Below are 18,072 nucleotides of genomic sequence, written 5' to 3' on the forward strand. Positions count from 1 at the left end.
CAGCACTGTTTATGCTCACGTTGCGACAATGTGAAAGCAATGACATTAGCTTTAAATTGGGCCAGACACCTCACATGTTGTGCAGGTTTAAAAGTATGATGTTTCAAACAGCTCCGATACAGATTGCGCAGGAGCCCTAATAAAGTGTCCATTTGAACTCTCCCGTAAGGTTCTGTAAAATGAAAAGAAATGACAGTCCCAGAGGCATCCCGGCGTGGTTTATGTATGGACGTGGCTCTTGTCAGCAGATGCGCAGCTTAGCTGATGGATGAGCACTCGAAGAGTGACGAGGGCCGAAGGGTGTTTACGTTCGAGATGAGGAAAGGACCGTGACACAGGGGAGTGTGGGTCGTCATGGTGATGCTGACCAGAGACCTCATCTGGGCGCCTCGGGGTTGGAGTAAAACAGGGATGTGCTGTTTTTTTTTTAACGGTTTTACTTCTGTGGCCGACATAGCTTAAGGTTAGCTTGGTTTTCGAGTACAGTGGTACCTCAAACTCGAATTTTCAATTATATTTTCAATACTTCGACTAATCACAATTCCCTTTTCACATATTCTACTATTCACATCTAGTGCTCACCTATTGATTTTTTTTTTTTTTTTTGGGGTGCTCTTTCTAATATACTTTTAAGATAGCACAAGATGGCACCAAGGTAGGAATCAAGTAATTAAGGTCAAAGAAGCCTGTTGACGTGATAAGACTTGGGCTGAACAATGAATTGAATTCAAATCAACATCGCAGTGTAGTAGAATGTACATTTGAAATCGCAGGGACTGCATTTTTTTTTTTTTTTTTTAATCCCACAGTAGGGTTCCTACTGTACTTGTGCTTGAGTGAATTCTTGCACAACAGTCCTTGGATAGGATACGGAACAACAAAAGCCCAGTATGGATTTCCACCCCCAACACGTTGAGGAGGTTATTTTTCAACAGTCCCGTTCGGCCTCTTGAGCTCCCATCCAGTGGAGGCCCTCTGGCTCTCTCTGGTGCAAACCAAACAAAGCGTGGAATGTTGATGAGGCCTCCCATCTTTTTTACCCGGGGCCCTTTTTTCTTTGCTTTGCCGCACCCCGGGAATCTTACTGAAGGGGCCCCAGTGTGGCCGAGGCGACTTTTTTTTTGGGATGGTGTGAGAGGAAGGAACCCGACTGTTGCTTGACCATCTAAAGTGAACGAAAAAAAAAAAAACGCTCACATTTTTCCAACAAGTGCAAATGTTCACACTGTTGCATGTTTCGCAACAGGGTTTTTATCACCTGCTGGAGTGTGGACACTTTGTGGTCATTCAAGTGGCGTTTCTTTAACTCACCCATATAAAATGAAATCAACCATGAATGTAATGTGGAATTTGAAAAACATAACTCTGGCAAATATTTCTCTAGCTTTTTAGCACAATTGCTCCAAACAGCACAGAACAGATGGACGTCTACTATCCAAATCCTAGTTCCTTGTTCCCCAAAAAGTTTAGTTGATATCTATCAAACCGATGACAATGAGACCAAAAAACAAAAGTAGAAGCGGAATAAAGGAAAGTCAATATCAGCCGTTTTCATTGCTTAAAGGGGCATACAGTATTATGTTACATAACAGTGGGGCTATGTTATATAATAACCGACGCCATACTGAATTTTTCCACCCATGACATGATCAGCAAGGCTGGGTCAAGGTCCAGAGCCATTTTCAAGCTATGTCACAGGCTGTCTGGCTACAACTACTGTCTAAAACATGATTCACAAAGGGTGGTATGTGGTGCTCAGGGCCCCCTAGTGGTAAACGAAAAAATCACATATCCTTATAAGTCTAATTCAGTTGTATTTTACTTAACAGTTTAATACATTATATTTCTTCTAAGAATGGCTTGTTTTTAATCATTTGTTTGGATATCAATTTGTTCAGATAGCATTTATATTAGCATGTTACATATTATTTAGCTTTTACGTGCAATACATTTTTTTTTAAATCATTCAGTACAATTTTATTTTTACTATATTTAAGTGCGGTGTTAATGTTCAAACTGTACATCATTTTATAGTGGTTTGCATCTATCCATTTTTTTACGCCGCTTATCCTCACCGGGGTTGCGGCTGACTTTGGGCGCGGGTTGGGAGTGCACCCTGGACTGGTTGCCATCCAATCGCAGGGCACATACAGTAGCACTTAAAATGGAGGCTCGTCTAACATGTGCGTAATCAACCCGTTGTACATAATGAGTTGTGACATTTTTCAACGCAATCAAACTAGCTTCACGTGAAGCTCATCAATAAGTCGTAGCTAGCATACTAGCCTAAATAACATGCTAGCAAAAACTGACGCAAACCAATATGCAATAGCCTTTTGTTTTTCCACACAATAATAAATGTACTTATGACAGGGCAGTTTTATTTATGTAGCACATTTCATACACAAGGCAACTCAATGTGCTTCACACAAGTAGAAGCAAAGCACGAGCGCTTACCAAAATTACCAAAGGAATGTCAAATGACAACGGTTGGTTAACAGAAAACCTTAAAAGCATTTGAAACGTTTTAGAAGTAAAGTAAATTGAAAAATTAATAGCCCGTTTTAGAGGCTGCATCGGGACAGAAGCAAAAGCAAATGCTGATTTTCAGGCATCTCAAACGCTGCCCGAAAATCATCATCAATTAATTAAACCTAACAACAAACACACCAATGTTATAATAAACATGCGCAAAGTAATGCTTTGTAGAGCTTTTCAATTAATAACAGAGAATAGGTTTCCCCCCCAAAAAATCAGCAAATATGCAAATGTTGAACTGCTTCTAAGCAGGCATTCACTGTGTGTCTCCTTAATAGAACCATGGCAACTGTTACTTGCACTTCCTGGAGAAAAAAACCCCTGCGTTTTTCAAGTACAAATGTTCGCAGTCGCGCATATCAGCGACAGGGTTGTTATCGCCTTCCAACTTGAATGCAGAAGTTTGTTGTGGTGGCAGAAAGTGGAGGGTTTTTTTTTTTTTTTTTTTTTTTCAACATGCCTTCATACTGGACATCGTCGCACGCGCTGGAATTGAAAGTTGGCATTTAGCATCGCGTTGCTTTTTACCAGCCTGCTTTGATGTGTTCCAAAAGGGCAGGTTTGTGTGTGTGTGTGTGCAGGGGTGAGCGTGTGTGTGTGGCGGTATTTGTTTGATGTGTGTCCAGGCCCTTTGCGGCTGGAAGGTGAATCCCTTAATTTCCCCCCGGACTCAATTAGCTTTGTGATTGGTGGAGACGAGGCCAGGTTGCTGCCTTGTGAAGCGGAGGAGACCTTTTGAAAAGCGAGTCGTGGCACAAGACTGAAGCGGAATAGGCGATGAGGCGCCGCGCAACACTCGGCCCGCCTCGTGACGCGGTGACCACGATGAGGATGATGAGAGGGGGAGGGGGGGGGGGGGGGGGGGGGAGCCTCCTCCGTCCGCAGCAGGTGTTGCTTGGCTCTGACTTGATTGAGAGAAATTAGAGTGCAGAAAATAGTCATTGATGCTCGCTCGCTCAAGTTGAGGGGAAATTGCAAGCGCAAGCTGTGATCAAATCACGTTTTCATTTTCAAGTCCCTTTCAAAGTCTTCATGCGTTTCTTCTTCTTCTTCTGATTCATACACTGGCCGGCCTGCATCCAGCAGATGTGCTTTATATTTAATACAGAATACTATAGGCGTAATATGAACTTGTCTTGTAATCTGTAAAAGTCTGAGTTCTTGTTCCTGCTGGCTCTCACTGATCACCTCTTTCTGCTTCCTTCGGAGTTGTTGATGGATCCACCTGTGTCCTTCTCAGTTTCTGTTCCTGTTCCCACAGGCGTTCTCTTTGACCCTCTGAATACCTCCTCCTGCTGTCCCTCACTGTGTCCTTCTAGGTTCCTGCCCCTGCCGTCTATCTCTGTTTCCTTCCGAGTTTCTGTTCCTGTTACTGTTCTGTCATTAAAGCCACCTCATAACAAGTTGTTGGACAGTCTGTAATTTATATTTAATACAGAGTGGTCATGTTTATTAGCTGTGCAGGTATTTTTCAAAAGACACATTCAGTTTAATTGATATAGAGTATCTCACAAAAGTGAACCCCCCTCTTTTCTGATATTTTCTCCTGGGAAAACACGTAAACAATGACACATGCCAACTTGTGTAATTTTGTCAATTTATTTTCCCCTCAAAATAACTCAACACACAGCCATTTATGTCCAAACAGCTGGCAAAAAAAAAAAAAATGAGTAGACACTATAAGTGAAAATGTTGATATTTTGTGATCTCATCGTGTTCTTCCGTCCCCCCCCCGCGCCCCCCGACCCGTGCAGGTTGCCCGTGTTGGAGTCAACGGCATCGTCCGGTGACCTGTCCCGGCCTCACCACATCGTGTCGGTGGTGCCCAACCGCTATCCGCGCTGGTTCACCCTCAGCCACATCGAGTCTCAGCAGTGTGAGCTGGCCTCCACCATGCTCACCGCGGCCAAAGGTGCGCACTTCAGCACATGCGTAAACACTACACGGGACAAAAGGAGCGGGAGAAAATGGATGCCGCACTAGCTTTAGCTCAGGGGCGGGCAAAACTTTTGTCAGTCAAGGGCAGAGTTGGCTAGAGTAGCCAAAAAGTACTATAGGAGTAATATTATCAAGTAAAAGTAAAAAGTAGTCCTCTAAATAATAACTAGTAAGTATTCAGTGAAGCAACTACTCAAGTACTCAGTAACTGGGGAGCCATTACTGAATTATGTATTTTTTGACCAGCGCATGTATGTCAAATAGACCAACAAAAATAGAATAGGAATATACAAATTCAAATACTGTCAAACAATTGTACTTGTAAAAAATATTTTTGTACATACAATACCATAAACCAAAGCAACAATAAATGGTATGAAATTAAATATTAATTTTACACTCGTAAAACAGCACAATAGGCTCACCAGGTAGAAAAGAATGAATTGTATAATAATTCATTCTTAATTATATCATTTCAATATCTTGAGCTTGGACAGATGGATTCACCGGCATTCATCAGCAATGCTGACATGTGATTCAATTTTTTTTTTCTCTCTGTTCCCTTTAAATGCACAAAACATATGTTGGTTGACCAGGGTTTTTTTTCGGGGGTCAAATTGTAAGTGCAGAAAATGCACTAAAATGTTGTTTTATGATTTGGTTCCTGGTTTGAGCTATAACATGTCAGAAAATAGGCAAAAAAAAGTTGATCATTGTTTTCCAAAGTAAACACATTGATAATCAGTCTGCTTTCATAGAGGACTAAAGAAATCTGTGAATATTTACTGTTGAGAGGCTGAAAATCGGAGGATTTTTTTTTTTTAGGTCTCTAAACTATTGATCAAGTATCGAAAATAATTATTAATTTGAAAATCGATTACGTGTTGATTCATTGATTCATTGTTGCACCTGTATTCCATTTTATATACTGCCTATCCTGACTGGAGGCGTGGGTGTGCCCACGTCTGCCCATCAAGGTGTTCATTTGGGTTCTTTTGACGTTTCAGGTGACAGTCGCAGGCTGGAGACAGTGCTGGAGTCCATCCAGAAAAACATCCACTCGTCGTCTCACATCTTCAAACTGGCGCAGGACGCGTTCAAGATCGCCACTCTGATGGACAGCCTGCCCGACATCACGCTGCTAAAAGTTGCCCTGGAGCTGGGGCTGCAGGTAACAGTCTGCCAGTGTGGCCCCATCCGCCAGGCCAACGCCAGAGGACCAAAATAAAACGTTGCTATTTTAAATCTTGTTACTTTATTTACCGAACTGTTTACTTATTCGTGTTTTTTTGTCCTGATCAGGTGATGAGAATAACGCTGTCCACGTTAAACTGGAGGCGGCGGGAAATGGTGCGCTGGTTAGTCACATGCGCCACTGAAGTTGGTAAGTGAGCTCGCCGACTTGTCTTTCTGCGTTGGACTCGTTTTAGTTGCATTTTGTACATACGGGAAAAATGAATGAAAGGGGTCGCATGACTAAAGTGTCGCTTCAGGCAAAGACGATTCACTGCATATTGTGATACGTGGGCTATGATGCGATTCAAGAACTGTACATTTTCAAGTGGAACGATGCGCAGACTGTTTAGAAGGGAAGTCAACGCAAACATAATTTTTTCAAGAATATGTTCTATCCAAGCCCACTAGTTGAAACAGGGCATTCTGATAAATATTGCGTTTGTGGAATAGAAGTTAAGAAGCAAAATGCACTTGTTTTTAGCCATCTCTGGGGGGGGCGGCCATTTTGTCTTCTGTCGACTCAAAATGACATCACAACTGCTCACGACGACCAATCGCGGGTCAGGTTCAGAAAAAAAGTCAGCCGTGATTGGTCGTTGTGAGCAGTTGTGATGTCATTTTCAGTCGACTGAAGACAAAATGTGATGTCATTTTCAGTCGACTGAAGACAAAATGGCCGCCCCCCAGAGATGGCTAAAAACAATCCACAAACGCAAAAGCAATCAGAATGCTGTGTTCAGTGGGCTTGGATAGAACATATTCTTGAAAAAAATATGTCTTCCGCTTTAAAGCTAGATTCTACCCGTCACTATATGCCATTAGCATAAAGAGGGTCAAACAAAGACACATTATATATCGTGAATAATTTTTGGACCAACGAACCACCGCTGTAGTGGGCAGGGAGCACATCCTGTGTTTTTGTTTGCGAAGTTGACCTCCTCGTGTGTGTGTGTGTGTGTGTGTGTCCGCGTGCGTCGTGTGTTTGCGTCAGGCGTGTACGCACTGGACAGCATCATGCAGAGCTGGTTCACCCTGTTCACCCCCACCGAGGCCACCAGCATCGTGGCCACCACGGTCATGTCCAACAGCACCATCGTGCGCCTGCACCTGGACTGCCACCAGCAGGAGAACCTGGCGTCGTCGGCGCGCACCCTGGCCCTCCAGTGCGCCATGAAGGACCCCCAGAACTGCGCCCTGTCGGCTCTGACGCTCTGCGAAAAGGACCACATTGCCTTCGAGACAGCCTACCAGATTGTACTGGACGCCGCCGCCACGGGGATGAGCTACACGCAGCTGTTCACCATCGCGCGCTACATGGAGCACCGCGGCTACCCCATGCGCGCGTACAAGCTGGCCACGCTGGCCATGGCGCACCTCAACCTCAGCTACAACCAGGACACGCACCCGGCCATCAACGACGTGCTGTGGGCCTGCGCGCTCAGCCACTCGCTGGGCAAGAACGAGCTGGCCGCCGTCATCCCCCTGGTGGTGAAGAGCGTCAAGTGCGCCACCGTGCTGTCGGACATCTTGCGCCGCTGCACGCTGACCACGCCGGGCATGGTGTCGGCGCTGCACAGCCGGCGGAACTCGGGCAAGCTCATGTCGCTGGACAAGGCGCCGCTCAGGCAGCTGCTGGACGCCACCATCGGGGCCTACATCAACACCACGCACTCGCGCCTCACGCACATCAGCCCGCGCCATTACAGCGAGTTCATCGAGTTCCTGGGCAAGGCGCGCGAGACCTTCATGATGGCGCACGACGGACACATCCAGTTCACGCAGTTCATAGACAACCTGAAACAGATCTACAAGGGCAAAAAGAAACTCATGATGCTGGTGAGGGAGCGTTTTGGCTGAGCTCCGCTACTTTTCTACCGACTCGAGTCTGCCTTTTTTCTTTTGGGAACTTCCGGGAAAGAAAAAGACACAAAAAAAACAAAAAAAAAGAGGGAGGATGTCGAAACGAAGTGATGAAGCGGAAAAGGAAAAAACAAACTCCACAGAGCCACACGCGGTATTATTGTTCTTGCTGTTGTTCTCGTTACAAACATTATCGCTATTATTATTATTGATAATAATATTATTACTACTACGTGTACAGAAGTGTTTTGTTTTGGGGTTTTTTTTTTCACGAGAGGAAATTCGTCACGTGAATGTCGTGCGTCTGCGTGTGTATGAAAGGAGAACAATGTTTTGTTTTTGTTTTCAAGCGTCTTTTTGGTGTCTCTGTTGATTTTGTTCAGGTGCATCTCAATACATTAGAATAGCCACGAAAAGGTTCACGTAGTTCAGGAGTGGGATTCAAAAAGTCAATTCTCGACACAGTGAAATATTTTATGATATAGATGTTGCATTATAGAAACAATCCAAATGATCGGATAGGAGTTGGGCTAGCAAGCTATCAGGGGTCTCACTTATGTTTTAAAATATATTTATTTATTAATCTCTTCAAATAATTGGTAGTGATAGTATAGTTTTTTTGTAACGAATACAATGAAAGCTAGCAGCAATACAAACCATTTTACATACACATTTAACATGTATTTCACTAATTGCTTCAGTAAAAAAATTCAAAATATTTTATTATTAAAGTTCATTTTACATACTAAGTTCAACAGGGTTTTTTTTAACCTCCACCCACAAATGTCTTGGCCCAGTCTGTCCCATTTAAAAAAAAATAGTAACAATAATCAAATATGGCCCTTCAGCACCAAATTCAAGAGCAACTTCTGTATTGAACTTGTGAAACAAATGTTTCTACTATTTTTCCCGTGTGTTGAGATGCACCTATATGTGGCTGAAGGCCTTCTACAGTAGCGCTCGTGTTATTAAAAATACAAAACTAAAAATCTGCATCCTCGGAAGAGAAACTAAGGCTTTAAAAACACACAGAGCACCTCCCCTTTGGCCCCCGGGCCCCCCAACAGGGGGCGCCAGGCAGCACCGCACAGCTTAAAAAAAAGCCGCCATCAGCATTTTTGGAGCACTTGAGCAGCCATTAGTTTTCTCTCAGCGCCAATACGCACGACTGTGCTCTTAGCACCCACCTGTGTAATGTGATGCATGCAGCTATCTGCAGCCGTGGCACATTAGACTTAATCCAACCTGGATTATACTTTTAACAGTAGGTACACCTGCATAATCCAATACGAGAGCGCGATCGAATTTGCTGCATTTGTTTTGATGGACGATGTCACTCACAAATAACAAGCATGTATCTGTAAATGTTTAGTTAAAAAAAAATGTTACGGGTTTTTTTTTCCAGTAAGGAAAATAATTATAACTACAATACGCCCCCTAGTGGATGTGAGAAGCATAGGTATTGACATGATGCTGTAAGTGCGTTGAAGTCATGTCTGGGCAGCGTTTCCTGGCATTAAGATTCTTGACTTTGATTGTCTTGTACAAAACATTTAATATTTCGGTTTTGTTTACATATTTGGACTGAAAAATGTAATCATCCACCTGTTCCAAAACAATCAGCACATTTGTTAATCGATGTCACGTAGCTGTCAAATGAATGAACAGGATAACTCTTCATTCCCAAATTTTACAAAATCCTTAAAATAAACGAATCTTTCATAATTTACTTTTAAATCTATTTAACATGCATTTCTGACAAGTGTTTATGAAAAGTGAGCATTAGGATGTTGCTATTGGACTGTGCAGGTGTCCTATTGTTATGCCCAATGAGTAGCTTTGCTGAGGGGGGAGCGACTACCTCATTGATGCAGTGTGGAACCTGCTCCCAGTGGAAATGTGTCACGGAGGAGATTTGTGGCACATAATATAACAGACAGTGTTCGTCAATCGCTCTTATCGCTGCCCTCCGATTGGCTACAAGCAGGCGCGTCACTCCCCCCATCTCATTTCCGCCATTTTCTTTTTTTTTTTTTTTTTTACCCTCCCCCTCCTTTAGGCCAGTGTCATTTGCTTCCCTGTGTGTGTCATTGCAATGAGACTTTCTACTGTTGAGAAAAAAAAAAAATGTGTGCAAGCTCCACTAATTGTCCACCGGAACGTTCTCAGGGATTTCTTCTTTTCCTCCACAAGAAAAAAAAAGGCGGAACAAAACCAACGACTGACTACAGGAAAATGAAAAAAAAAAACAAAAAAAACATGGGCGAGCATTTATTGTACTCTGTATATATGCCATAGTATATGTCTGAATATGGAGGATCTGAAAGTATATGTTAACTAATTTATACAGAGTATTCTATGTAATGTGAAATACTTGAAGCCGCTGTAGTTTGCTCTCTCGTTCTCTCTCTCTTCTGTCCCCTTTTTATTTTTGTTTGTTTTTTGGTTATGTGATGGAAACATATCAGGAGGACAAGACTTCATTCCTGCTGATTAAAGCATACAGACCAGGAAAGGAGGTCGAAAGTACTCACTGGGGGGGCCAGTAACACTTTTTTTTTTTTCCGCTTTAATCCGCTTTACATTCATTTCTCATGCAGTAAATTCGACACTGAGTCTCATCACGCACACCCGTCAACAAAAGGTCTGTCTTTTACTCACCGTCATTTTTGTGTCCGTTGTTTTTTAAGTGTGTCTTGACATAAAGAGCAGCCTTTTCTTCTTGCCTTGTCTTAACGCTTTAACGTAACCAAACAGGAGTTCTGTCTAACAACCAAACGCGTTCAAAAGGGGTGAGAGGCGAGCCACCTTGGTCCAGCTTTAGTGTCCTTAATTAGTAAGAACAAAAAACACAAAAAAAAAAGAAAGGGAAAAAAAGTGAATGGCTGTGTTATTAACTCTTCGTCCTGCTTTTGACGAAAAAGCAGCTCCTCGTGTATGCGTGTGCGTGTGCGCGTGTGTGTGGCGGTTGAGGGGAAAAAAAGAAAGGAAAATAAAGTGCATACATTGTCGTCCGGTGTCTCGCAACAATTTCCTCTTGAGTCTTTCTAGCTGTTTTTTTTTTTTGTTTTGTTTTTGTTTGTTTGTGTAGGAAGCTCTCCCCTTTTTTATTTATTACAACGACCCATGTATACATGCTTATGAAATTCAAATTTGATACGCCGATATCAATTTATTTATGTAACTAAATCACTGTTTTATAATCTTGTTAATGAGTCAATAATTGATTTTTTTGTTTTTTTTTTGTTTTGTTTTGTTGAAATAAAAGTTAATTTTTGAAATGTTGTTGACGTCTTCTGCTGCTCTTCCCCTTCATAATTGTGGTTTTGTTTTTAGGTCTGCTGCAACAAGTTTGTGTATCAAATCCCTCGGAAATGTTTAGTGACTCTGACCCGAGCTACTGCTTAGTAGTAGTAATACTAATGAAATAAAAATATATTGCCTACTGTGGGTCTAATAAAAGGTTTTCCTACTGTATATCCTTAAGTAGTCTTACTATACAGTACCTCAAATGTTGACCTCAAAAACTGTTGTTTGCCAAATAAGATTAAGAGGGCGTTTGCAGTTTTAAAAACCGCTAGCAAGATTTGACTGTAGTCTCACTTAATTCATTCTAAATGTATTATTAATTAATTTATTAATTTAATTTTAAGCTCTGATAGGTTGTTGTTCCTCGGGCGTGGTGGTTATTTAAAAATCATTTGAATCATTTTTTTGTCATTTGTAATGATATGAATAATTGTAATAATGATGAATGATGTCATCAGGTTGTAACAGGGGCGGAGCCAGAACGTGGCTCATGGGCGGGCCTGGAAAAAATCAGGGCGGGCCTGAATATTTCACTCACTTCGCACAATCCTCCTGTCCCGACACATCGTATATTCAAATAAAATGACAAACCGAACAATATGAAGTTCACGTCTTCCTCAGACAACCACAATTATGCCATTCTTAATATTCAATTAAAAAAAACACAAATAATTTACTAATAATGTAAAAGTATATATTTTTTCATGAATCTCTCTGGGTGGGCAATCTCTCAATCTGGCCGCCATGGCTCCGCCCCTGGGTTGTAATACCAAAGACATTGAACTGAGCAAATGTGATAACAATCTACTTTTAATGCCCTGCAAGTTTCTTTTTTTTTCTTCTTCTTAGCATGTGGTGCATTATTATGGGATGTGTGCAGGCAGATGCCCATCAGAGAAATCAAGGGCGGTGATGTACGGGGGAGGGGGTGGGGGGTGGGGGGCGCCACTCCAGCCGCAACGCTGTCGTGTGGAAATGTTATCCCTGGCTAGTCCTCCCCTTTTTGTTTTGTCGCGTCAGCCGAGCTGCAGGATGACTACATCGCTGCACTTTGTCAGGTGTTTGCGCTGCCTGGCTGTGTTTGTATGTGTGTGTGTGTGTGTGTGTGTATGTGTGTGTGTCAGGCGGTCTTGAGGGAGCGGGTGGGAACAGGTGGTGGCGGCGGCGGCAGACTTACAGGAGCTCCTGACAGCAGCGAGGTCCCCTGACTTGCATCCTCCCCCCCCCACCCCCCCTCATTAAACATTGACACAAAAACACCACAACTGTCTGTGAACAGTAACGAAGCCCGCCGCGTGTGCGCGCGCAACATCGCCCACCTGCATATGGAGGAATTCATCAGTTTACAAACTAAAGAAACTGCTTTGTGTCTGTTATGTGGCATGGTGCCAGCGAGAGAGAGAATACTGTTGTCAAAAAGTTGTTTTTGTATGTTGATGTTGTTTATAAAAGTGTTCACCTGGATATGAACGAATTCAGACAAAAGCAACTCTGTTTTCGGTGGCCATGCTCAGGTACCCAATTGTTATGTGACAGGTGAGGTGCCTGCCTCGGACAAAATAGTCAAGTCATTCGGAGAGGGGGCGGGGGGATGTATCTATCTGTGTCTGTCTGCGCTTATTAGTGCTATCCTTAGAAATGTCCACCTGTATGTGGGAAAAAAAAAAATCATCAGCTTTAGGAACCGAAGCAATTCTGCTATCAGGCCACTCTCAGGTGTCCAATTGTTATGTGACAAGATGCCTGCGTGGCTGCCAGTTTGTGAAGCCGCGCGCGCGCACACACTCATCAGAGTGATCCATAACGTTTTCCACCTGAATATGGAGGAATTCAATAGCTGTAGCAACAGCAATAGCGCTCCGCCATCAGGGGCCACGCTCAGGTGTCCACTTGTTATGGGATAAGACAGTCATGCATGATTTTGAGGATCCTACCCGTTTAAGCAACATAAGCGACTCTGCTGTCAGAGGCCATGCTCAGGTGTCTAATCGATAAGTGACCGATGGCTCGTGTGTGTGCACTATTGATTATAGATGGATGTAGAGAAATTCACCAGCTTTCGAAAGAGAAGTAACCCCGTGCTGTCAGAGGCCACACTCAGGTGTCCGATTGTTACGCGTGTGCGAGTGTGCGTGTTCCCGTCTGCACGTGTATGCCCTGGATTCAGGTCCCCGGCTCACTCGCAGCCGGTAATGACGTCCCGCGGGTGCAAGCGAGCGCAAGCAGGCCTGTCTTGAGTGTATACTTCTAATGACATCATGATCACACGCCGCTGCCTTTCATGCCCAAAAAAGAAATAAAAAAAAGAACCACTGTGAATTCTGAACCCACGCCGTCATCTTCCCGCCTTCGAGCCACATCAAGGCTGACGTTTACTCGCCACAGCTGTCAGTCTGTCTTCCTTTCAACTTTCACCTCTAGCACAAAGAGTGTAGTTTGAAGATGGAACAAAAGACTGTTTAAAAAAAAAAAAAAAGAAAAAGCAAACATAAGTTGCATTGACGAGCAGCCAGCGACTATGTCATCATCCTCGTCAGGCAACACCGATAATCACTTCCTGATGATGATCGGGGTACGTTTTTCTTCAAGCTGCACGTTACCTTCCCGTCATGTGTGTTCTTAGGCAAGAAAGTAGACCGAACATTAACCAGGTGTTTATTTGCTCTTAGAGGTACACGGGAAGGATGACCATGGACTAAATTCAATTAAACAAACAGCATTTTTCATGGGATTTCATATATTTGAATGTCCGTAGATCGGTTTTCTATGCCTCCTACCAGATTCGGGTCACCTGATGACATTTCGTTTAGGTTTAATTCAGTGTTTTAAAACACTTTATAATTGATTTATTTTAAAATGTAAACTTTGAATTCTAACGGGAAGCCAAGTCAAAAATGTTCTTTATATTACTTTGTTCTATGTGGCACCACTAGTCTTAACATGGTATTCAACAAAGTCCATTTGTTTTTAACCATAACAAGGGGTGGCGATTGTTCACATTAGCTCTGGGCTCAGGTAATGACTTTCACGGACTTTCACTTTGCAAAGCCAAATTCAAATACCATATTAGTTGTATGTCTTTGGTGTATCATTCAACTGCTGTATGTTGCAGGAAAAGAATCATATTCAAGGATCAAGGAAGGCTATTATAACAGTCTTTGAATCAAAATATACTTTTATTTTTTTCCACATTAATTCCATGGTTTTACTCAAGTAAATATTGGTTCCAAGCGTCGTAAGTAATTGTAGTTGAAAAATATGATTAATCGCAAACAATTATGGAAAATTTGCAATTAATTAGTTTTCAAATATTAATCGCTTGACAGCACGAGTAATATTATAATATTTTGTATTTAATCATTTAATTTAAGAAAAAGTAATAAAGAAGTAAGTAATTTACTCAAACTTTTTAATTTCAGTAAACTTAGGTTCTTGTATTTATTTTTATTTGTATTTTTTACAAATACATTACATTACATTAGTTGTTAATTTCCGCTAAAGTCAGAATTTTTTTTTTTTTAGGTTTGATGTGGCCCAGGTACTGCATCCCACTAGAATAGATCCGCTACTCTACTGAGCAGAAGCTGACTCCCATCTCGATTCAGAACCAAAACAAGAGAAAACTGTAGTACGATGACCAGAGTTGAGAACCATTATCGTGATATGTTCACAAATCAGCCCTGGACATTAAGCAGAAAGTGGAGGAAACCACTTTTGTTTCTGCAACTGAATTGTCTTGATTCTCCACAGTGTTATGAAAAGAAATTCTGTTTGTATTTCAGCTGTAAATATGAAGCGTCTTGACACTAATAATGCTGCCCACTTTTTTGCATTGTAAATAGCATTGTGGGCCATGTTTAAAGTTATCTTTAGAAAGTGCCGCAGGCCGCTCATAAATGGACAGCAAACTGCAAATGGGCCCCAGGCCGTTGTTTAGACCAGTGGTCCCCAACATCTTTTCTGCCACGGACCGGTTCATACAAGTCTGTACCGTTCGCGGCCCGAGGGGGTGCGAGTGGTGCCCCATACGTCTATTTGTTTTACTCATTTGCTAGCTTGTGCATTTAATATTAGCGTTATGTGACGGAGATGCTAGCTTGTGCATTTAATATTAGCGTTGCGTGACGGAGACAACTTGGCTTGGTTAGGGGGTTGGGGACCCCTGTGGTAGAGTAGCCAATAGCCCGGTAACCCAACAACCACCATAAAGTTGCAGAGATCACAAAAAGTAATTATTTCACCATCATTGATCCCAAAAAGTGTTGTTGTTGTTTTCTGGATACAAGTTTGTTTGGCTATATGCTAGATGAGTATTTTTTTTGGGGGGGGGGCGGGGGGGGCTTGTGGGGGTGGGGGGTTGGCTTAAAAAGAAAGTGTGAGGCAATTATTGATTGGTCAAACGCTGCAGTGACGTCCTCTGCGACATGAAGTGATCCTCGCTGATTGGCTGGTAAGAATCGTTTCGTTTTTATCATCTCATGGTCAGTAGGAGAGGATGCCAGTTTTGCACAACTGACCAAATGTGGCAAATTGCCTATTGCCTCTTTAGTTAAGTGAAGATTCTAATTGTCCGTTGATGTGAACGGTTGTTTTTACGTGTGCCCTGCTGCTGCTACGATTGGCTGGTCCAACCCATGGTGCGCCCGGCTTCTTGCCCAGTCAACTGATTTAGCTAACCCCACTGAGGAACGCGCATGCGCATAACTTTCCTTGCTTGCAGGAGGCGTAGACCCCAGGAAATCGTTACCTAGCGACCATCGACATGGACGTGATGCCGGCGAGTAGACGCTTGACGCAGCGGAACTTCACGAATGGACTCATGGGTGCTTTAATGTTGCCTCCAAATGCAGTCGTTCAAGGTTGCATGACCCCGCAGCTGCAGCTGGCCGCGATCATTAACGCCAAAGGACTCGGCGAGCTACCGGAGGTGAAGCGTCGTTCTGATAACGGCGACTCGCCGGCATGCCGCGGCTCCAAATCCCCGCCAGCCCTGGCGTCCTGGACACCGAGACAAGGCGACTCATCGGCCGCTTCCTCAGTGACTTTACCGGGTTGTCCACGGCTGCTTGGAACCAAAGCAAAGCCCAGTTGACGATGAAAAGAGTCGTGACGAACTTTGTGGACTAGCACAGAATCAGATTCAATGGTAAGCGCATGCTTTGCAGTAATTCACTTTTTAAGTAACGTGTTGTCCTTTGAAGTTCTTAGGCGTATGATTTGCAGTTCCTCACTTTTTAAATAACCCGTTGCACTTTGAAGTTTTTTGAACCGTTTAAACCGTTAGGCTAGCTGTACGGTATGTCGTTTTTAACAGATTACTCTGCCCCTTCAAGGTGCGTCTAAAAAAATTGAATATTGTTCTTTGACTGCATTCACGAACAACAGTTATTGTCATTTGTGTAAAATACCCTTTCATTTTTATTTCGTATCTCTTAAAATTCCAATTTGTTTGTGCAATGCTCAGGTTGTAAACCAGTTTCAAGAATGACATTTTCAGGCACTGGCACTTCCACCTTTTATCTTATTTTGCTAATAATACAGTGCTACAGCCATCAGATGGACCACAACACGTAATCAGACTTGTGTCATTTATTTGCTCTATTAGAGTGCAGTTAGGCAGTAATTAATCCATTAAACGAATAAGAAAAATAACATAAAATTGCTCTGTTATTCCAAAAACATAATGCAATCTGGTAAAAGACAAAAATGATAAGTGTTAAAAAATTCACATGTTGCATCTCAAATTAAATCCGGAAATACGTTTGAAAATGTGGTTATATTGGAGGCAATCAATAAAATACAATAGGAAGCTAAATGTGCGTGTTTTCTAATTCGAGTTTCCATCTGTCTTCAAGGCATCATCAACAAACTGCCAGATTAGACCGAAGAGGGCGCGACAGGTCCCTCGTCAGCCAAGTGGCCTGGAATCAATTCGCCCGTGGGACCACCAACTAGGGTGGCATCGCCAGCCTGTTGGCTTTCTGCGCCGTGGTGTCTCAAGCTCTGAAGGAGAAGCAGCAGGCGAGCTGCGTGGAGCTGGTGGCCCAAGAGGTCTCGACCTACCTGCTGTCACCTGGCTAGTGCAGCACAATGCTTGGGTGAGCAACGTGCTAAATGTGCCCAATGTGGTTTCTCAAGTCCCTGCAACTCATCATCCTATTCTTTTTCCTCATCAGGAGGGATTTGTAGAATTTTTCGAGGAAGATGACCTGGAGTCTACAGTGAGGAACAGCCTCTTAGTCTTGGTTGGTTTTTTTTCAGCATCACTGCAGCGATGCTACGGCTGCTTAGGTGAAATTTGTGGGCATTTGGCATGCCAGGTCTCACCTTTATTTGATTGATAAGTCACACAATTGTTTGTTGTGGTTTTATTAAGTGCACTTTTTTTCTCATCAAAATGCAAATATGTTAAAAAATGACCCGGAAACACCTTGTTCATGCTTCTGTGTTTTACAAAAAAACAAACAAAAAACATAAGGTTTGAATACCCATTCATTGTCAATCTAATTTATTGTTACTGTATGAGTGTCCTTTCTTTAGCCTCAAATAATTATCTTAAACTAAATAGACTCAAAAAAATACTTGTTCTGGTGGGAAAAACTCTTGCACAAGCATAAGACTGTTCATGCATTCACTACATATTTTAGTCCGAAATGTGTTTTTTATTGTTTGCTTACTGTTAAAATGCCATTTCCTCATTTTTTTTATTTCTTATTTCTTACAAAATTAAAAAAAACTAAAAACATTCATTTGACCCATTCATTACCCAAACACATTTGTACTAAACTTGAGAATACTTTTTTTTTTTCCTCAAAATATTTTCTAAAAAAAATACTGTATATTTAAACATGACTTGAAAATACATGATTTTTACTACTTTTTTGTTTGGAATTCCATCATTGGGAATTTGTTTGTTCACAGAAGTATTGTTTTTGTAACGGTAAATAAACAATTTACCTGACATTGCCTTGCTTAGTGTTATAAATTCTTACAAGGTTTGTCTTCACTTTCCATATACCTGTCAACCCCGGGGTGTAGACTACTGCAGTGGTCCCCAACCTTTTTTCTGCCACGGACCGTTCATACAAGTCTATGCAGTTATGCGGCCCGGCTCTGCGGGTGGGTGGGGACGAGTGGTGCCCAATATGTGTATTTGTTTTACTCATTTGCTAGCTTGTGCATTTAATATTC

General features: G+C 42.4%; 1 protein-coding gene and 1 pseudogene across 4 annotated transcripts in view; both read left to right on the forward strand.

The window, feature by feature from the left end:
* LOC147147073 (zinc finger SWIM domain-containing protein 6) overlaps positions 1–10,857 on the forward strand; it is a 76,454-nt gene extending 65,597 nt beyond the window's left edge. For all 3 annotated transcript variants that reach the window (XM_086030023.1, XM_086030024.1, XM_086030025.1), the window contains exons 11-14: positions 4,293–4,450; positions 5,484–5,647; positions 5,779–5,860; positions 6,704–10,857. In XM_086030023.1, coding sequence (XP_085886149.1) covers positions 4,293–4,450; positions 5,484–5,647; positions 5,779–5,860; positions 6,704–7,569 — 1,270 coding nt within the window. In that variant the 3' untranslated portion in view covers positions 7,570–10,857. The remainder of the gene's footprint in view (positions 1–4,292; positions 4,451–5,483; positions 5,648–5,778; positions 5,861–6,703) is intronic.
* A 4,405-nt stretch (positions 10,858–15,262) lies between these two features.
* On the forward strand, positions 15,263–17,842 carry LOC147147074 (induced myeloid leukemia cell differentiation protein Mcl-1-like; annotated as a pseudogene). Its single transcript, XR_015086826.1, has 3 exons — positions 15,263–16,027; positions 16,737–16,979; positions 17,058–17,842. The product of XR_015086826.1 is annotated as an induced myeloid leukemia cell differentiation protein Mcl-1-like (transcript).
* Positions 17,843–18,072: the final 230 nt, after the last annotated feature.

This window comes from Filicampus tigris, chromosome 5 (genome assembly GCF_054856515.1).
Source record: "Filicampus tigris isolate MCC_2025a chromosome 5, RoL_Ftig_1.0, whole genome shotgun sequence".
In the NCBI taxonomy this organism is placed as follows: domain Eukaryota; kingdom Metazoa; phylum Chordata; class Actinopteri; order Syngnathiformes; family Syngnathidae; genus Filicampus; species Filicampus tigris.